Source organism: Pongo pygmaeus, chromosome 10 (assembly GCF_028885625.2).
Source record: "Pongo pygmaeus isolate AG05252 chromosome 10, NHGRI_mPonPyg2-v2.0_pri, whole genome shotgun sequence".
Taxonomy (NCBI): Eukaryota; Metazoa; Chordata; class Mammalia; order Primates; family Hominidae; genus Pongo; species Pongo pygmaeus.
The window spans coordinates 94,947,815-94,962,752 of record NC_072383.2 but is presented as its reverse complement, the minus strand read 5'-3'; the positions used below and the strand labels follow the sequence as shown (position 1 = coordinate 94,962,752).

The following is a 14,938-nucleotide window of genomic DNA, read 5'->3' as shown; positions in this document are numbered from 1 at the left end:
TACTAAAAATACAAAAACTAGGCTAACATGGTGGCACACGCCTGTAATCCCAGCTACTCGGAAGGCTGAGGCAGGAGAATCACTTGAAACTGGGAGGCAGAGGTTGGAGTGAGCTGAGATCGCACCACTGCACTCCAGCATGGGTGATAGAGTGAGACTCTGTCTCAAAAAAAAAAAAAAAGAAAAGAAAAAGGAAAAGACAAAGAAAAATAGATAAAGGAAAGTTCCCTACTTTTTTAAGCCTTGATCGCTATTTTTTGGTTAGCCCTCCCACTGTAATAATTTATTTACTGCCAAACACCTTTCTTTCAAAAATTAAATACCTGTCACAGGTTATAATTTATTCTGACAAACCCAGAAGAAATGAAAAATACTATAAAGCAGAACTTCTCAAGTGTGCTTCACTTACCTGGGCAAAAGTTAATACAGTGCTCTATAACTGTGGTTTACATACTTTTTAAAAATGACAACATAACCAAATTTTCAAATGAAATTTCATCAGAATCCCAGTGTTATATACAAAAGTAACAAAAACAGATTAGGAAGCTACTATTTAAAGTTGGGCTTCTCCATTATCCTCAGCAAACTAACACAGGAACAGAAAACCAAACACCACATTCTCACTTATAAGTAGGAGGTGCAGCAAACCACCACGGCACATGTTTACTTATGTAACAAACCTGCATGTCCTGCACATGTACCTCAGAACTTAAAATAAAATAAAAATTAAAAACAAATAAATTAATTTAAAAAACAAAACAAAGTTAGGTTTCTGAGGATCCCTGAAATTTGTTTAATAACCATTGCTGTATTATAATAGTTTTACCTGAACACTTGTACCCTCTTATAGTTCATTTTAAAATACTGGCCATTGTGTGCAAAGTGACTTCCAATAATAACAAGGCTTTGTACTCATGGACTGAAAGCAGTATTTCATTACACATATTAACTCTTCTTAAAAACCACTGCCTCATTTCCTTCATTATTAGAAACATAGCCTGAGAATTTCCCAAAAAGGAACAGACACTCAAAATGACAACAATAAAAAGAAACTTAAAACTACAAGTCAGAATCTAACTTAATCCTATATTCTAATAATTAAACAAAATAAAATTTTAGCAAGGCGTAATTCCTGTGATATTTTAAATCCGGCCTTAAGTTAGGCACAAAAACCTCCTTCTACACTAATAAAAATTATTTAAAATAGCTATTTCACCTGGGGAGCAGTGCAGACACAGACATACAAGGTTGCTGCCAAATGGAAAATATCCTCTGAATATCCACAAGTCTTCAAACAAGTATCTAAATTCATAAAGTAGAGGAAAATGAAACAAAAAAAATCACTTACAAAATTTCAAATAGAAAAGGCACAGAAACACAAATATGCTACAAAAATGATACAAATGATAGGCGGGCAAATATCATGTCAATAAGACAAATTAAATACTTCTATATGAAAACTAATCTTGGCTGGGCACAGTGGCTTATGCCTGTAATCCCAGCTTTTGGGAGGCTGAGGCAGACAGATCACTTGAGGTCAGGAGTTTGAGACCAGCCTGGCCAACAGGGTGAAACCCTGTCTCTACTAAAAATATAAAAATTAGCTGGGCATGGTGGCAAGCCACTGTAATCCCAGCTACTCAGGAGGCTGAGGCAGAAGAACCCAGGAGGCAGAAGTTACATTGAGTCAAGATCGTGCCACAGCACTTCAGCCTGGGCAACAGAGTGAGACTCTGTCTCAAAAAAAAACACACACACACACACACACACACAGAAAAGAAAACTAATCTTAGAGGCTCTAATCCAATTAAAATAGACCATTATCATAAATCCAATATTTGTATGCTATGTCCAAAAAGAAACTGAAGAGGCTTATAATATTAAAATGCATATAAAATATGGTAGTTGAAAGAAAAATAATAAAAATATTGATTCAGAAATCACTAGAAGACATATATATCATTACTTGGTACAAATTACTTACTGCAACTGATAAGCCATGCAATGCCTTAAGAACATGGCAAAACATTAAAAACCTGGAATTAAATAGTTCTCTTTGGTGTAAAAAGCAGACACTGCAGGTTTTCAATTATACACACAGTAACCTTTAGGATTTGAAAAGTCCTAGAATGGCAAACACTGCAGGCTGGAAAGAGACAGGAGATTACCAAATCTTCCCTTCCTAACATGAACCGATGACTTTGTCCTCTGATTCACTGCCTTACGGGCGTCCCTCTTATCCAACTAAGCCAGAAGGTAAATAGAACCTCATTCCCCTACTCAAAACTGTCACTCAGAATATAATCTAGCATCCTTACAAAGCCCAGGAACTACATCATCTAGCGCCTAGCTACTTCTCTAACCTTGTCACCTACCACACTCGGTCACACATGCCCCCATGCCATTCCTGCAATCACCAAACACACTCTTATCTCAGGGCCTTTGTACCTCTTGCTCCCTCCGCCTTCAACATTCTTTCTCTCACCATATCTATAAAAGAGCATATTTCGTCAAACTAAATTTTTTGAACAAACAAATAAATACTTACCATGAACAGCAATTTTTTTTAAATAAATTTGAGCTGACTGTCCTTCTTTATAGTTTTCCAAAGGAAAGATCAAACCTTTGTTTCTCTTTACGTTGATTAGTGGTTCCATTGCAATCAGAAGAGTTAAATCCTTCTCTGCTTTCTTTGACTCTGGATCATCCTGCCTCTTGGAGAAGTATATCCCACACGTTAATTAGTAACTGGAAGTCATTTTAACAAAACAAAACCAGGAGGATAATTTTGCATATATTACCTGGAGAAAATAAATAAGATGTGCAGCAGAAGATTCAAATAAACTCCACTCCTCATAGGTAAAAGCTAATTTTATAAATTTCACAGCAGCATCCACAGAAATAACATCTTTTCTTCCTATCATAAGTTCCAGAAGAGATGTTTTTGGAAAATCAAGCATTCCATCTGCACCAATATTTGACACTAGGAAAGGAAGAAGAGAGTTTTGAATATCATTCATGCAAAAAAATTTATTAAATATTCACTATAGACGCTTTCAGGCACCAGGAAAACACAATCCCTGCTTTCATAAGATTTACGTTCTAGTGGGGGAAACAATAAATCTTAGTGGGCAAATACAGGGTGGTGCTTTGGGGACAAATAGGAAAGGCATCCAACACAGATGTGGGGAAGGAGGGCAGTTAGGGAAAGATACTCAGGGGAAAGAGAATGGAATTTCAAACACAGAATGAGCAAGAGTTCCTAGATATAGGTTGGAAACGGGAAAGAGATCTAAAACGGGGATAGAGCTTTTAGAGTCATCATTATACATCCGCAGTAAATAGTAGATTCAGCCGTGGATCATGTTGCCTTGCACAGACTAATAAGAAACACCAACATTTAAGAGAAGAGCAAAGGGAATAAAGGCTGCAAAGGTGAGTGTTTAGAAAGAAAGGAGTACTCAACAGTAACACATACATACAGAAAGTAAAGAAGAAAAGACTAGCCAGGCTTATTGGCGTGCACCTATAGTCTCTGTTACTCAGAAGGCTGAAGCAGGAGGATAACTTGTGCTCAGGAGTTCGAGTTCAGCCTGAGAAATATAGCAAGACCCTGACTTAAAAAAAAAAAAAAAAGTAACTGAAAGTGACCCCTGGATTGAGCAGTAAGGTTGTCCATGACATTCTTAGTAGAGTGCTAGGGTGTGCCTACTGTATAAGTAGAAAGAAAATACTTAGGAACAATAAAACAGACAATACCTTCAATAAATCTGGCTGTACCAAGAAGAAGACCTATAGGAAGGAAGCCGAAAGAAAACACGGAGGCCCAGGCACAGTGGCTTATGTCTGTAATCCCAGCACTTTGGGAGGCCAAGGCAGGTGGATCCCTTGAGCCCAGAGTTCGAGACCAGCCTGGGCAACATGGAGTAACACCGATTCTACAAAAAATACAAAAATTAGCCAGGTATGGTGGCACATGCCTGTATTCACAGCTACTCAGGACCCTGAGGTAGGAGGATCACTAGAGCCCAGGAGGTCCAGGTTACAGTGAAGAATGATCGCACCATTGCACTCCAGCCTGGGTGACAGAGTGAGAACCTGTCTCAAAAAAAAAAAAAAAAAAAAAAAGGACACGGTATAATGGGACCACTTGGACATTTGGAGGGATTAGGCTTAAAGACACAAAGAGAAACATCCCCTCCCCTCCATTTAAATGAGAGATAGTGGAAAAGGATCGATATGCACGAGGGTAAATTTGGGGGTTTGGGTGAAGAAAGTCAAGGAAATTCTTACCTAAAACTTGTATTTTTCTTGGGAAGAGAAGAGCCCAAACTATGGCACCAGAAGTTCCCTGCATTCAGATGGGCACACAAATGTGCACCCACATGTGCACACACACACACACTAAACTCACCTAAAGGCATAGGAGCCAACTCTAGGTTTTTCTCCCTCCTCTCAGGTGGACACTGAGGCCAAGTCAGCTAATTGTTCCAAGAAGGAAAGCTCATGGGAAAAGAAAATTAAAAGCAAAAACACCTTGAAAGAAAAATCACAAATGAAGCATCCTTTACCACAAGAAGCAGGAAAATGGAAAAGCACAAACAAGAATTTAAGTGAAAGTGTTCTCTCAGAAAAATAAAAGAGGATATTAGAAACATGAGGCAAGATCAACTGCTGTGAAAAAAGAACCAAGTGGATTCAAGGTATAAAGTATATCATCATTGATGGCCAGGCGCGATGGCTCACGCCTGTAATCCCAGCACCTTGGGAGGCCAAGGCAGGCAGATCACCTGAGATCAGGAGTTTGAGACCAGCCTGGCCAACATGGTGGAACCCCATCTCTACTAAAAATACAAAAAATTGGCCCAGCGTGGTGGTGCACAACTGTAGTCCCAACTACTCGGGAGGCTGAAGCAGGAGAATCGTTTGAACCCAGGAGGCAGAGGCTGCAGTGAGCTGAGATCGTGCCACTGCACTCCAGCCCAGGCAACAGAACGAGACTCTGTCTCAAACAAACAAACAAACCACAAAAATAACAAAAAAGTATATCATTGTTGAAACAAATAATTAAATAGGTAAACAGAAGAGTAGAACAGAGAGAATCAAAGATCAAATTCGTGACCTGAAAAATCAGATAGAAGCAGCTTCCCAGAATGCAACAGAACAAAGACGTGAAAAGAATAAAATAAATAAGACATGGAGGATGAACATCTATCCTGTTAACATCTGTTTAATGGCATCTTTGATGCCTTGAAGGATTTTTTTTTAAATAATGAATATAAGGAAAGAAATTTAAAAGTAACATGAAAAAATGAAAGAAAGATATAAGACCTCAAAGTATCTGCTGCATTACTAAACCCACCCCTAGATCCAGTAGAATAAAATGTAAGAATGTCATAACAAAGAGAAAATTGTAAAAGATACATCCATAAAACAACAAGATTTAAACTGACATTAGACTTCTCAACAGAAACACTATATATACAAGATTATAAAGAAATAGCATCAAAATCTTAAAGAAACTTGTAAATTAACTATTATATCCAGCCAAACTACTTCAAAATTCTTAGAGTTTGTACTTCAGCAAAAAGAAATGAATTTAGAAAGAAGCAATGAAAAATGGGAAGTAATGATGAGGAGAAAAAAATCTTAATAAAGGTATTTTCTGTCTTAAAAAGCAATGACCAGGACTTGTAGTCAGAACATAAAAAGAGCTGTCAAAACTCGAGAGAAATAATTAACAATCCAATCAGAAAGTGAACAAAAGACACTAGAGAAAAAGAGAGTATATAGATGGCAAATAAACACATGAAAAACTGTTTAACATCTTTAGCCATTAGGGAAATGCAAATTAAAGTACAGTGGGATATTACTACATACCTATCAGAATGGCTAAAATAAAAAAGTAATGATACAACAAATTCTGTCAAGGATGCCCAGAAACTGGATCACTCACACATTGCTGGTGGAAATACAGTAGAGTCACCCTGGAGAATAGTATGACAGTTTCTCTCTTTTTTTTTTTTTTAATTATTATTATTATTATTATTATTATACTTTAGGTTTTATGGTACATGTGCGCAATGTGCAGGTAAGTTACATATGTATACATGTGCCATGCTGGTGCGCTGCACCCACCAACTTGTCATCTAGCATTAGGTATATCTCCCAATGCTATCCCTCCCCCCTCCCCCCACCCCACAACAGTCCCCAGAGTGTGATGTTCCCCTTCCTGTGTCCATGTGTTCTCATTGTTCAATTCCCACCTATGAGTGAGAATATGCGGTGTTTGGTTTTTTGTTCTTGCGATAGTTTACTGAGAATGATGATTTCCAATTTCATCCATGTCCCTACAAAGGACATGAACTCATCATTTTTTATGGCTGCATAGTATTCCATGGTGTATATGTGCCACATTTTCTTAATCCAGTCTATCATTGTTGGACATTTGGGTTGGTTCCAAGTCTTTGCTATTGTGAATAATGCCGCAATAAACATACGTGTGCATGTGTCTTTATAGCAGCATGATTTGTAGTCCTTTGGGTATATACCCAGTAATGGGATGGCTGGGTCGAATGGAATTTCTAGTTCTAGATCCCTGAGGAATCGCCACACTGACTTCCACAAGGGTTGAACTAGTTTACAGTCCCACCAACAGTGTAAAAGTGTTCCTATTTCTCCACATCCTCTCCAGCACCTGTTGTTTCCTGACTTTTTAATGATTGCCATTCTAACTGGTGTGAGATGGTATCTCATTGTGGTTTTGATTTGCATTTCTCTGATGGCCAGTGATGGTGAGCATTTTTTCATGTGTTTTTTGGCTGCATAAATGTCTTCTTTTGAGAAGTGTCTGTTCATGTCCTTCACCCACTTTTTGATGGGGTTGTTTGTTTTTTTCTTGTAAATTTGTTGGAGTTCATTGTAGATTCTGGATATTAGCTCTTTGTCAGATGAGTAGGTTGCGAAAATTTTCTCCCATTTTGTAGGTTGCCTGTTCACTCTGATGGTAGTTTCTTTTGCTGTGCAGAAGCTCTTGAGTTTAATTAGATCCCATTTGTCAATTTTGGCTTTTGTTGCCATTGCTTTTGGTGTCACAAAACTAAATACGAACTTATCATATATCCGATCCAGCAATTGCACTGTTGAGAATTTTATTCCAGAGAAATGAAAACTTACCTTCACACAAAAACTTGTACTCAACTGTTCATAGCAGCTTTATTTCTAGTAGCTAAAAACTGGAAATAATTCAAATGTCCTTCAAAGGGTAAGTGGTTAAACAAACTGTGGTGTATCCATACCATAAAATAATACTCAGCAGTAACAAGTGAAAATTTTTTTTTTTTTGAGACAGAGTCTTGTTCTGTCGCCCAGGCTAGAGTGCAGTGGTGGTGGTGTGATCTCCATTCACTGCAACCTCTGACTCCTGGATTCAAATGATTCTCTCGCCTCAGCCTCCCAAGTAGCTGGGACTACAGGCACATGCCATGACGCCTGGCTAATTCTTGTATTTGTAGTAGAGACAGAGTTTCGCCATGTTAGCCAGGCTGGTCTTGAACTCCTGGGCTCAAGGGATCAGCTCATCTTGGCCTCCCAAAGGGCTAGGGTTACAGGCATGAGCCACAGTGCCCCGCCAAGTGAACTATTAATACACACAACCTGGATACATCTCAAGAGAATTATGCTGAGTAAAAAAACAGACAACACACATACGGCCACCTAATTTATGACTAAGGGATACTGCAGGCAACGAAAGGAAGTTATCTCCAATAAATGGTGCTATGTCAACTGAATATACATATAGACGTACATAAATCTTGATTTCTACTTCGTATAAACAAAAAAGATCTAATTTCTAATTATAGATCTCATAAACTTATGGAAGAAACAATAAAACTTATGGAAGAAAACATACGAGAATCTAGTTACGACATTGGGGTAGCTGAGACTTCTTAACCACGACACACAAAGGATCAACTATAGAGGATATATTGATAAATTGGACTACATTAAAATTAAGAATTTCTGTTCCCCAATGGATATCATTAAGAGAATGAAAAGGCAAGCCATCAAGTAACAAATGATATTTGCCATACATGTATTCAATAAAGGAATTATATCCAGAATATATGAAGAATTCCTATGAATTGACAGAAAAAAGGACAAAAGGTTAAAATAGGCACCTCACAAAATAGGATATCCAATAGTGAAAAAAGTGTATGAAAAGATGTTTAACTTTATTAGTCATCAGAGAAATTTAAGTTTATACTGCAACATCACTGAATTCACACCAAAATGGACAAAATGAGAAAGACAGATAATACTAAGTGTCAGAGAGAATTTGGAGAAATGGAACCCCGAAAAAATGTTGATGGGTGTGCAAACTAAAAAAAACCACCTTGTAAAACAGTATCCAATTAAGCAACATAGGAATATCCCATGCTCTTGCAATTCCACACCAACAGAAATGCATAGCACATGTTTAACATACCTCTCTGAGTAATTCATAAAATAAAAAGACAAAAACTATCAGTAGGGATAGAGAAGATCTAACCACATGATTTACTAGCTTAACTTAATCAACATATATATAAAGCAATGCATCCAACAACAACAAAAATTACATAGTCTTTCAAGTACACACAGACTATTTACCAAAGCTGGTCATTTGCCAGGCCATAAAGCCTATCTTAACAAATGTTCACAGTTCCAAATAATACATAATGTGCTCTCTGACCATAGTATAATTTACATAGAAATCAGTAACCAAAAGATAATTAGAAAATCTCCCATATTTTGGTTCAGAACCCATATATCAAAGAATAAATCACACTGCGTATTAGAAAATATTCTTACTCCAATAGTAATAAAGATATGATATATCAAAACTTCAGATACATAGCTAAAGCTGAATTTATAATGTCTTAATATGCATTTAATGTAAATAATAACAAATCCTAAAAATCAATGATCTAAGCTTCCAAGTCAATAAGTTTTTTAAATCAGTAAAGCAAACCCAAGAAAGTATAATAAAGGAAGTAATGAAGAGCAAAAATCAATAATATGGAAAATGGACATACAATAGGGAAGATCAACAAGGTCAAATATTGTTTCTTTGCAAAGACTAATGAAATTGGTGGACCCCTGGTGAAACTGATGAAATAAGAGAGAAGGCAAACTGACCAATACTGAAAAGAAAATCTGAAAAATTTTATATCTATGGAGGAAATTGAATTCATCGTTTAAAATATTCCCATACAAAAAATTCCAGGTACACATGGCTGCACCAGAAAATTCAACTAAACATGTAGGAAGAAATAACACCAATATGACACAAACATTTACAGATAATGGAGAAAGAGGGCATACTTCTCAACTCATTTTATGAGGCTAATATGACCTTGTGGGCAAAACCTAAAAATAACATTACGAGAAAGAAAAGTCTCTCCCATCAACAGAGAAGCAGAAATAAGCAATCCATATAATCGACCACATTAATAGAAATAAACGAGAAAGCCATTTGATCGACTCAGTAAATCTCAATAAATTCAGAGAAAGCTTTTGCTAAAATTAAACTATTCAAGATTAAAAACAACAACAACAAAAAAACACTTAGCAAACCAGGAATAAAAGAAACATCTGTGATCTGCAAAAGGGTATCTATAAAAATTATTCAGTAGATATCTCAAATAATGGCAAAATGTTGAAAGCTTTCCAACTGAGGAAAAAAATGAGACAAGGGAGTCTGCTATCACCACTTCTTCCCACGTGTTAATGGAGATCCACCACTTCTTCCCACGTGTTAATGGAGATCCACCACTTCTTCCCACGTGTTAATGGAGATCCACCACTTCTTCCCACGTGTTAATGGAGATCCACCACTTCTTCCCACGTGTTAATGGAGATCCACCACTTCTTCCCACGTGTTAATGGAGATCCACCACTTCTTCCCACGTGTTAATGGAGATCCACCACTTCTTCCCACGTGTTAATGGAGATCCACCACTTCTTCCCACGTGTTAATGGAGATCCACCACTTCTTCCCACGTGTTAATGGAGATCCACCACTTCTTCCCACGTGTTAATGGAGATCCACCACTTCTTCCCACGTGTTAATGGAGATCCACCACTTCTTCCCACGTGTTAATGGAGATCCACCACTTCTTCCCACGTGTTAATGGAGATCCACCACTTCTTCCCACGTGTTAATGGAGATCCACCACTTCTTCCCACGTGTTAATGGAGATCCTAGCCAGTGCAACCATCAAGAAATGTAAGAAAAGAGAAATTAAAAGATTCAGGATTGGACAGAAATAAGTCATTCACAGATGACCGTATATACAAAACAAGTCCCCCCAAAAATCTACTAATACATTATTTGAAATATCAATTGACCTTAGCAAGGTTGCTGAATTCAAGATCAATATAAATTATATCAGCTTGGCACAGTGGCTCACATCTGTAATTCCAGCACTTCAGGAGGCTGAGATGGGTGGACTGCTTATGCCCAGGAGTTCGATCCCAGACTGGGAAACACGGTGAGACCCCGTCTCTACAAAAAATACAAAAATTAGCCAGGTGTGGTGGCATGCACCTGTAGTCCCAGCTACTTGGGAGGCTAAGAAGGGAGGATCACTTGAGCCCAGGAAGTTGACGCTGCAGTGTGAGCCATGATCACGCCATGTTCACACCACTGCACTCCAGTCTGGGTGACAAAGAGAGACCTTATCTCAAAAACAAACAAACAACCAAACGAAAAAAAAAAAAAACAATATAAATTTTATCAGTTTCCTATGTGTGGACTACCATGCTAAAATTTTTGTTACTCATGTGCATCATTCTATCATAAAACAATATCTTAACATCTTATTTACTTATCAAAAGTTCTTTTCCTGCCATAAACAATTCTGAGACAACATCATGAATCTCCACTTCATCTGTAACAATGGGTCCAGTTTGCAGTATTCGCCTATTTGAATCAGAAAGAGCTTCCAAGACAGCCAGAAACTGGGATGCAGTGCTATCAAACATCTCATCCAGTAGCCGCTCTGTGACAGTACGTGGCCATGATAACTGAAATTGAGAAAAAAAAAAGTTCAGTCCATTTGTTAAAGCTATTATATTGTGGGCGCAGTGGCTCATGCCTATAATCCCAACACTTTGGGAGGCCAAGGCAGGAGGATTGCTTGACCCAAGGAGTTCAAGACCACCTGGGCAACACAGTGAGACCCCCATTTCAACAAAAAAATTTCAAAATTGGCCAGGCATGTTGGAATGTGCTTGTAGTCTCAGCTACTTGGGAGGCTGAGGTGGGAGGATCACCTGAGCCTAGGGAGGTAGAGGCTGCAGCGAGCTAAGGTCATGCCACTGCACTCCAGCCTGGGTGACAGAGTGAGACCCTGTCTCAGGCAAAAAAAAAAAAAAAAAAGAAAAGCGTGTTATAAGGCAAAGAAAAGTAAGGCATGCTTAATCAATGCTAAAACAGAGAACAGTTGGTCTAACAATTAGATACCTGCTTTTATGGTTTTTCATTTTTTGAGATGTCACTCCAGATTTCTTTCGAGATATCATGCTGCCATTACATCAAAGACTTTGTTGTTTCTTCATATGCTTGTGTTTCCAAGGCAGCATTAAAAGGTTGTTTATTATGGTTTGCTTATTAAGCAAGCATAAATCTCCATATGCTTTATAGTATCTTCATTATAGCCTTCGGAACTGATATTCAAACTTTGGTTACCTAAGAATCACTCAGGGGTGCTTTGTAGATTCAAGACCAAATTTCCAGAGATTTTGTGTGTCTGGACACTTTTAATAAGTGTTTAGGACACTTTTAATAAGCACCACAGGATATTCTCATGCAGAAGGTCTTCAAGCCAAAATTTGAAACAGTATTTAATAGTATAAATAACAAGGTTCGTGGTAATTAACTCTAAGAAAGAATTGATCAGCTTTATGCTAACAGGCTAGTGACTGTTTAGAACCTGCTGTGGGTTCCCAGTCATTCTGTTTTGTACTGGCCCAAAATGACTGCACTTCCTGCACATGCTTCCTGCCACACTTCATTCTTCTCTCCACCAAATGACCTGTTCTGTGCATTTAGTTTGCCAGTAAATAAGAACCGTAGTTCTAGTTGGCTTTTCTAGAATCCTTATCCAGCTGGAAGATTTCCTCATAATTCCCTTGCTTTTATTTCTCTTCTTAGGGCAAAGTCAGAAAGACAGAAAAACAAAAGCAGGGATAAAGTTGCCTTGAACTATTTTCCCGCAAGCACTAGCTTCCCTACTCATAAGCTTGTGTACCTTTTCAATCCATAGATCAACTGACAAGTTAAAAATTTCAACAAAGGGCTGGGCGCGGTGGCTCACGCCTGTAATCCCAGCACTTTGGGAGGCTGGGTGGATCACAAGGTCAGGAGTTCCAGACCAGCCTGGCCAATATGGTGAAACCTCGTCTCTACTAAAAATACACAAATTAGCCAGGCATGGTGGCACGTGCCTGTAGTCCCAGCTACTTGGGAGGCTGAGGCAGAATAATCGCTTGAACCCAGGAGGCAGAGGTTGCAGTGAGCCAAGATCATGCCACTGCACTCCAGCCTAGGTGACAGAGTGAGACTCCATCTCAAAAAAACTTCAACAAAACTTGAACTTCATGCCCTGCCTTCTCTTTTCTTACAGAGGTAAGAGTTTTTCCTAAGATTTTTATTTAGGTTAAAACAGAGCTTTTAAAAATACATATTGAAACAGCATAATTAACCTTATAATAATTAGAAGTATTCAAAATGAAATGGTAAAACCCAAATGAATAAAAGAATGAAATTATTTATAAAAACATCATAGAAAAACTAGCAAAAAGAATGGAATATTTATCAGAGCTGTAAATAAAATATTAACTAAAAGATTTTGAAATATAAATATTTAAAAGATCTATAAAAAAGAATTAAAGCTGAAGCAATAAGGAAAACAATGGATTGTCAAGTATGAAAAGCAAAATAATATCTATAAAAATAATGAGCTCATTCAAGTATATTTTAAAAATTAAAATCCCGAGTAGATAAATGGTCAAAGACTGTGAAAAATAATTCACACAATGAAAGAAAAGTTGGCTCAAAGAAATAAAGTTAAAATGGCAAGCCATCTTATGAAAACTGAATTAACAACAAAAAAATTTAAACAAATAATAATATCAAAATAATAACAGCTTGTGATAAAATTGGTACTTGCAAGTTGTCACCTTGAAAATAGGAATACTCATTTTGGAAGTCAAGGTGGCAATATATATCAAGGGAAATAAAGTGTTTACATCCTTCAATTCCGTAATCCTACACCTGGAATTTTATCCACAGAAAATAAAAGAAAGAAAAAAAATAAGCATGTCTGAAGATGTGGATGATGTCAATACTTATAATAGCAAAAAAAATTTTGAAAGAACTAAAATAATAACAATAAAATATTAGACAAATTATGACACATATACTGCATAGGATATATTATCTTATTTAAAATGTCAGGATGAATGAAAATCTGAATGGCACAACTGTACAGTCTGGTTCCATCTTTAAATACTACGGTCTCCATGACATCTACTCTAGGAGATATATTATGTTAATTTCCCAACATCACGTGCCTATTCCTAGTCAAGCTCTATTTATCACTGACCCCCAGCAAATTTTGCCTACTCTGGCTTCTAAGCTATGACCATGCTCTGATCCTTCACTTGGAATGTTTTTCTCTATTCTCTCTGTCTAGCCAAATTCTGCCCATTATCCCAAGGCCCTTCAAAAAGCCAGGGCTGCAATTTAGTATTTCTGTATTCCACTATACTTGAAATCACAGTAGATACTCAATACATGGTTGTTGAATTAATAAAAAATAAATAAACAATGATAGCTAATATTTACTGAGGACCTACTTCCTACCTGCCAGCAACATTCTAAGGGCTTTAGATTAACTCATTTCATCCTCACCATTATCATTATTTATTTCTTAATATTTATCACAAGCTATAATTACTTATTTATTTATGATATAATTCTCCACTAGAATGTAATCCTCATCTATTTTGTTCACATAGAAGGTACTTAAAAAATATTTATTGAATAAATCACTAACTAATCAATCATTAGGAGTCTGAATTAGTAGTCCTTTAAAAGAATCTTTTGAGAGTCAAAATGATTTACTGTGAGTTAACAACTTACATACAAACCCAGAAATGTTTTAGAAAATATGTTCAATGCATATTGAAATTAATTTGTTTAGTAGAAACATAATAAATTATTTCATACACAGAAAACAGGACATTCTGCAAAATATGCCAAGGTAACATAGGATGACGTTATAAAAAGGATGTGTTGACTAGCCTCTGAAACAACCACTCACTAAACAATTACAATTTTTTCTTAAAAAAAAAAAATCACCAGAACTTTTCATTCAACAATTATCTTAAGGGAAATCAGATATAAATTAGTTTTTAATGTAATTTTATCTGGAATTTTAAACATTTTTCTTTGAAAATGTATTTAGTTTTGCTACCAGGATAACTGTTAAGTCCTAATAATATTCTAAGTAACAACAGTCTTGCAACTTTGGATATTTAAATTTGGTTGCTCAGAGAAAAAAATGCTGGGGAGAAAAAAAAAATTGTTCCCTGCCCTTTTACAAAGACTATAGCACCACTACTTAATACCAGATGCAGGTAGCTTAAAAGCTTATCCAAGGAATTGCCTATAATTTAATTACTATACTCGCCAATTAATATGCTGTTGGTTAGTAAGGGATATAGCTTAAAAGGGATGTATAAAATATACCTGTGGGCTCAGTAGTCAATATTGTCACTAAGTAGCAATGGAAAGGTACCATGTCCAAAAACTATTTGTATTTAAATATAGTAATTCATTTAAAAGAAAGAAAAAGGATTACTCCTAAATGCGTTAAGAAGAAATGAG

At 36.8% G+C, this 14,938-nt stretch overlaps 1 protein-coding gene across 1 annotated transcript in view; it reads right to left on the bottom strand.

Annotated features, from left to right (window-relative positions):
- The window catches only part of CFAP54 (cilia and flagella associated protein 54), a 379,132-nt gene that overhangs the window by 330,470 nt on the left and 33,724 nt on the right, over positions 1-14,938 (bottom strand). Inside the window, exons 9-12 of the mRNA XM_054442311.1 lie at positions 10,872-11,070; positions 2,802-2,983; positions 2,549-2,714; positions 1,217-1,302 (exon numbers count right to left, since the gene is read on the bottom strand). Coding sequence (XP_054298286.1) covers positions 1,217-1,302; positions 2,549-2,714; positions 2,802-2,983; positions 10,872-11,070 — 633 coding nt within the window. The remainder of the gene's footprint in view (positions 1-1,216; positions 1,303-2,548; positions 2,715-2,801; positions 2,984-10,871; positions 11,071-14,938) is intronic.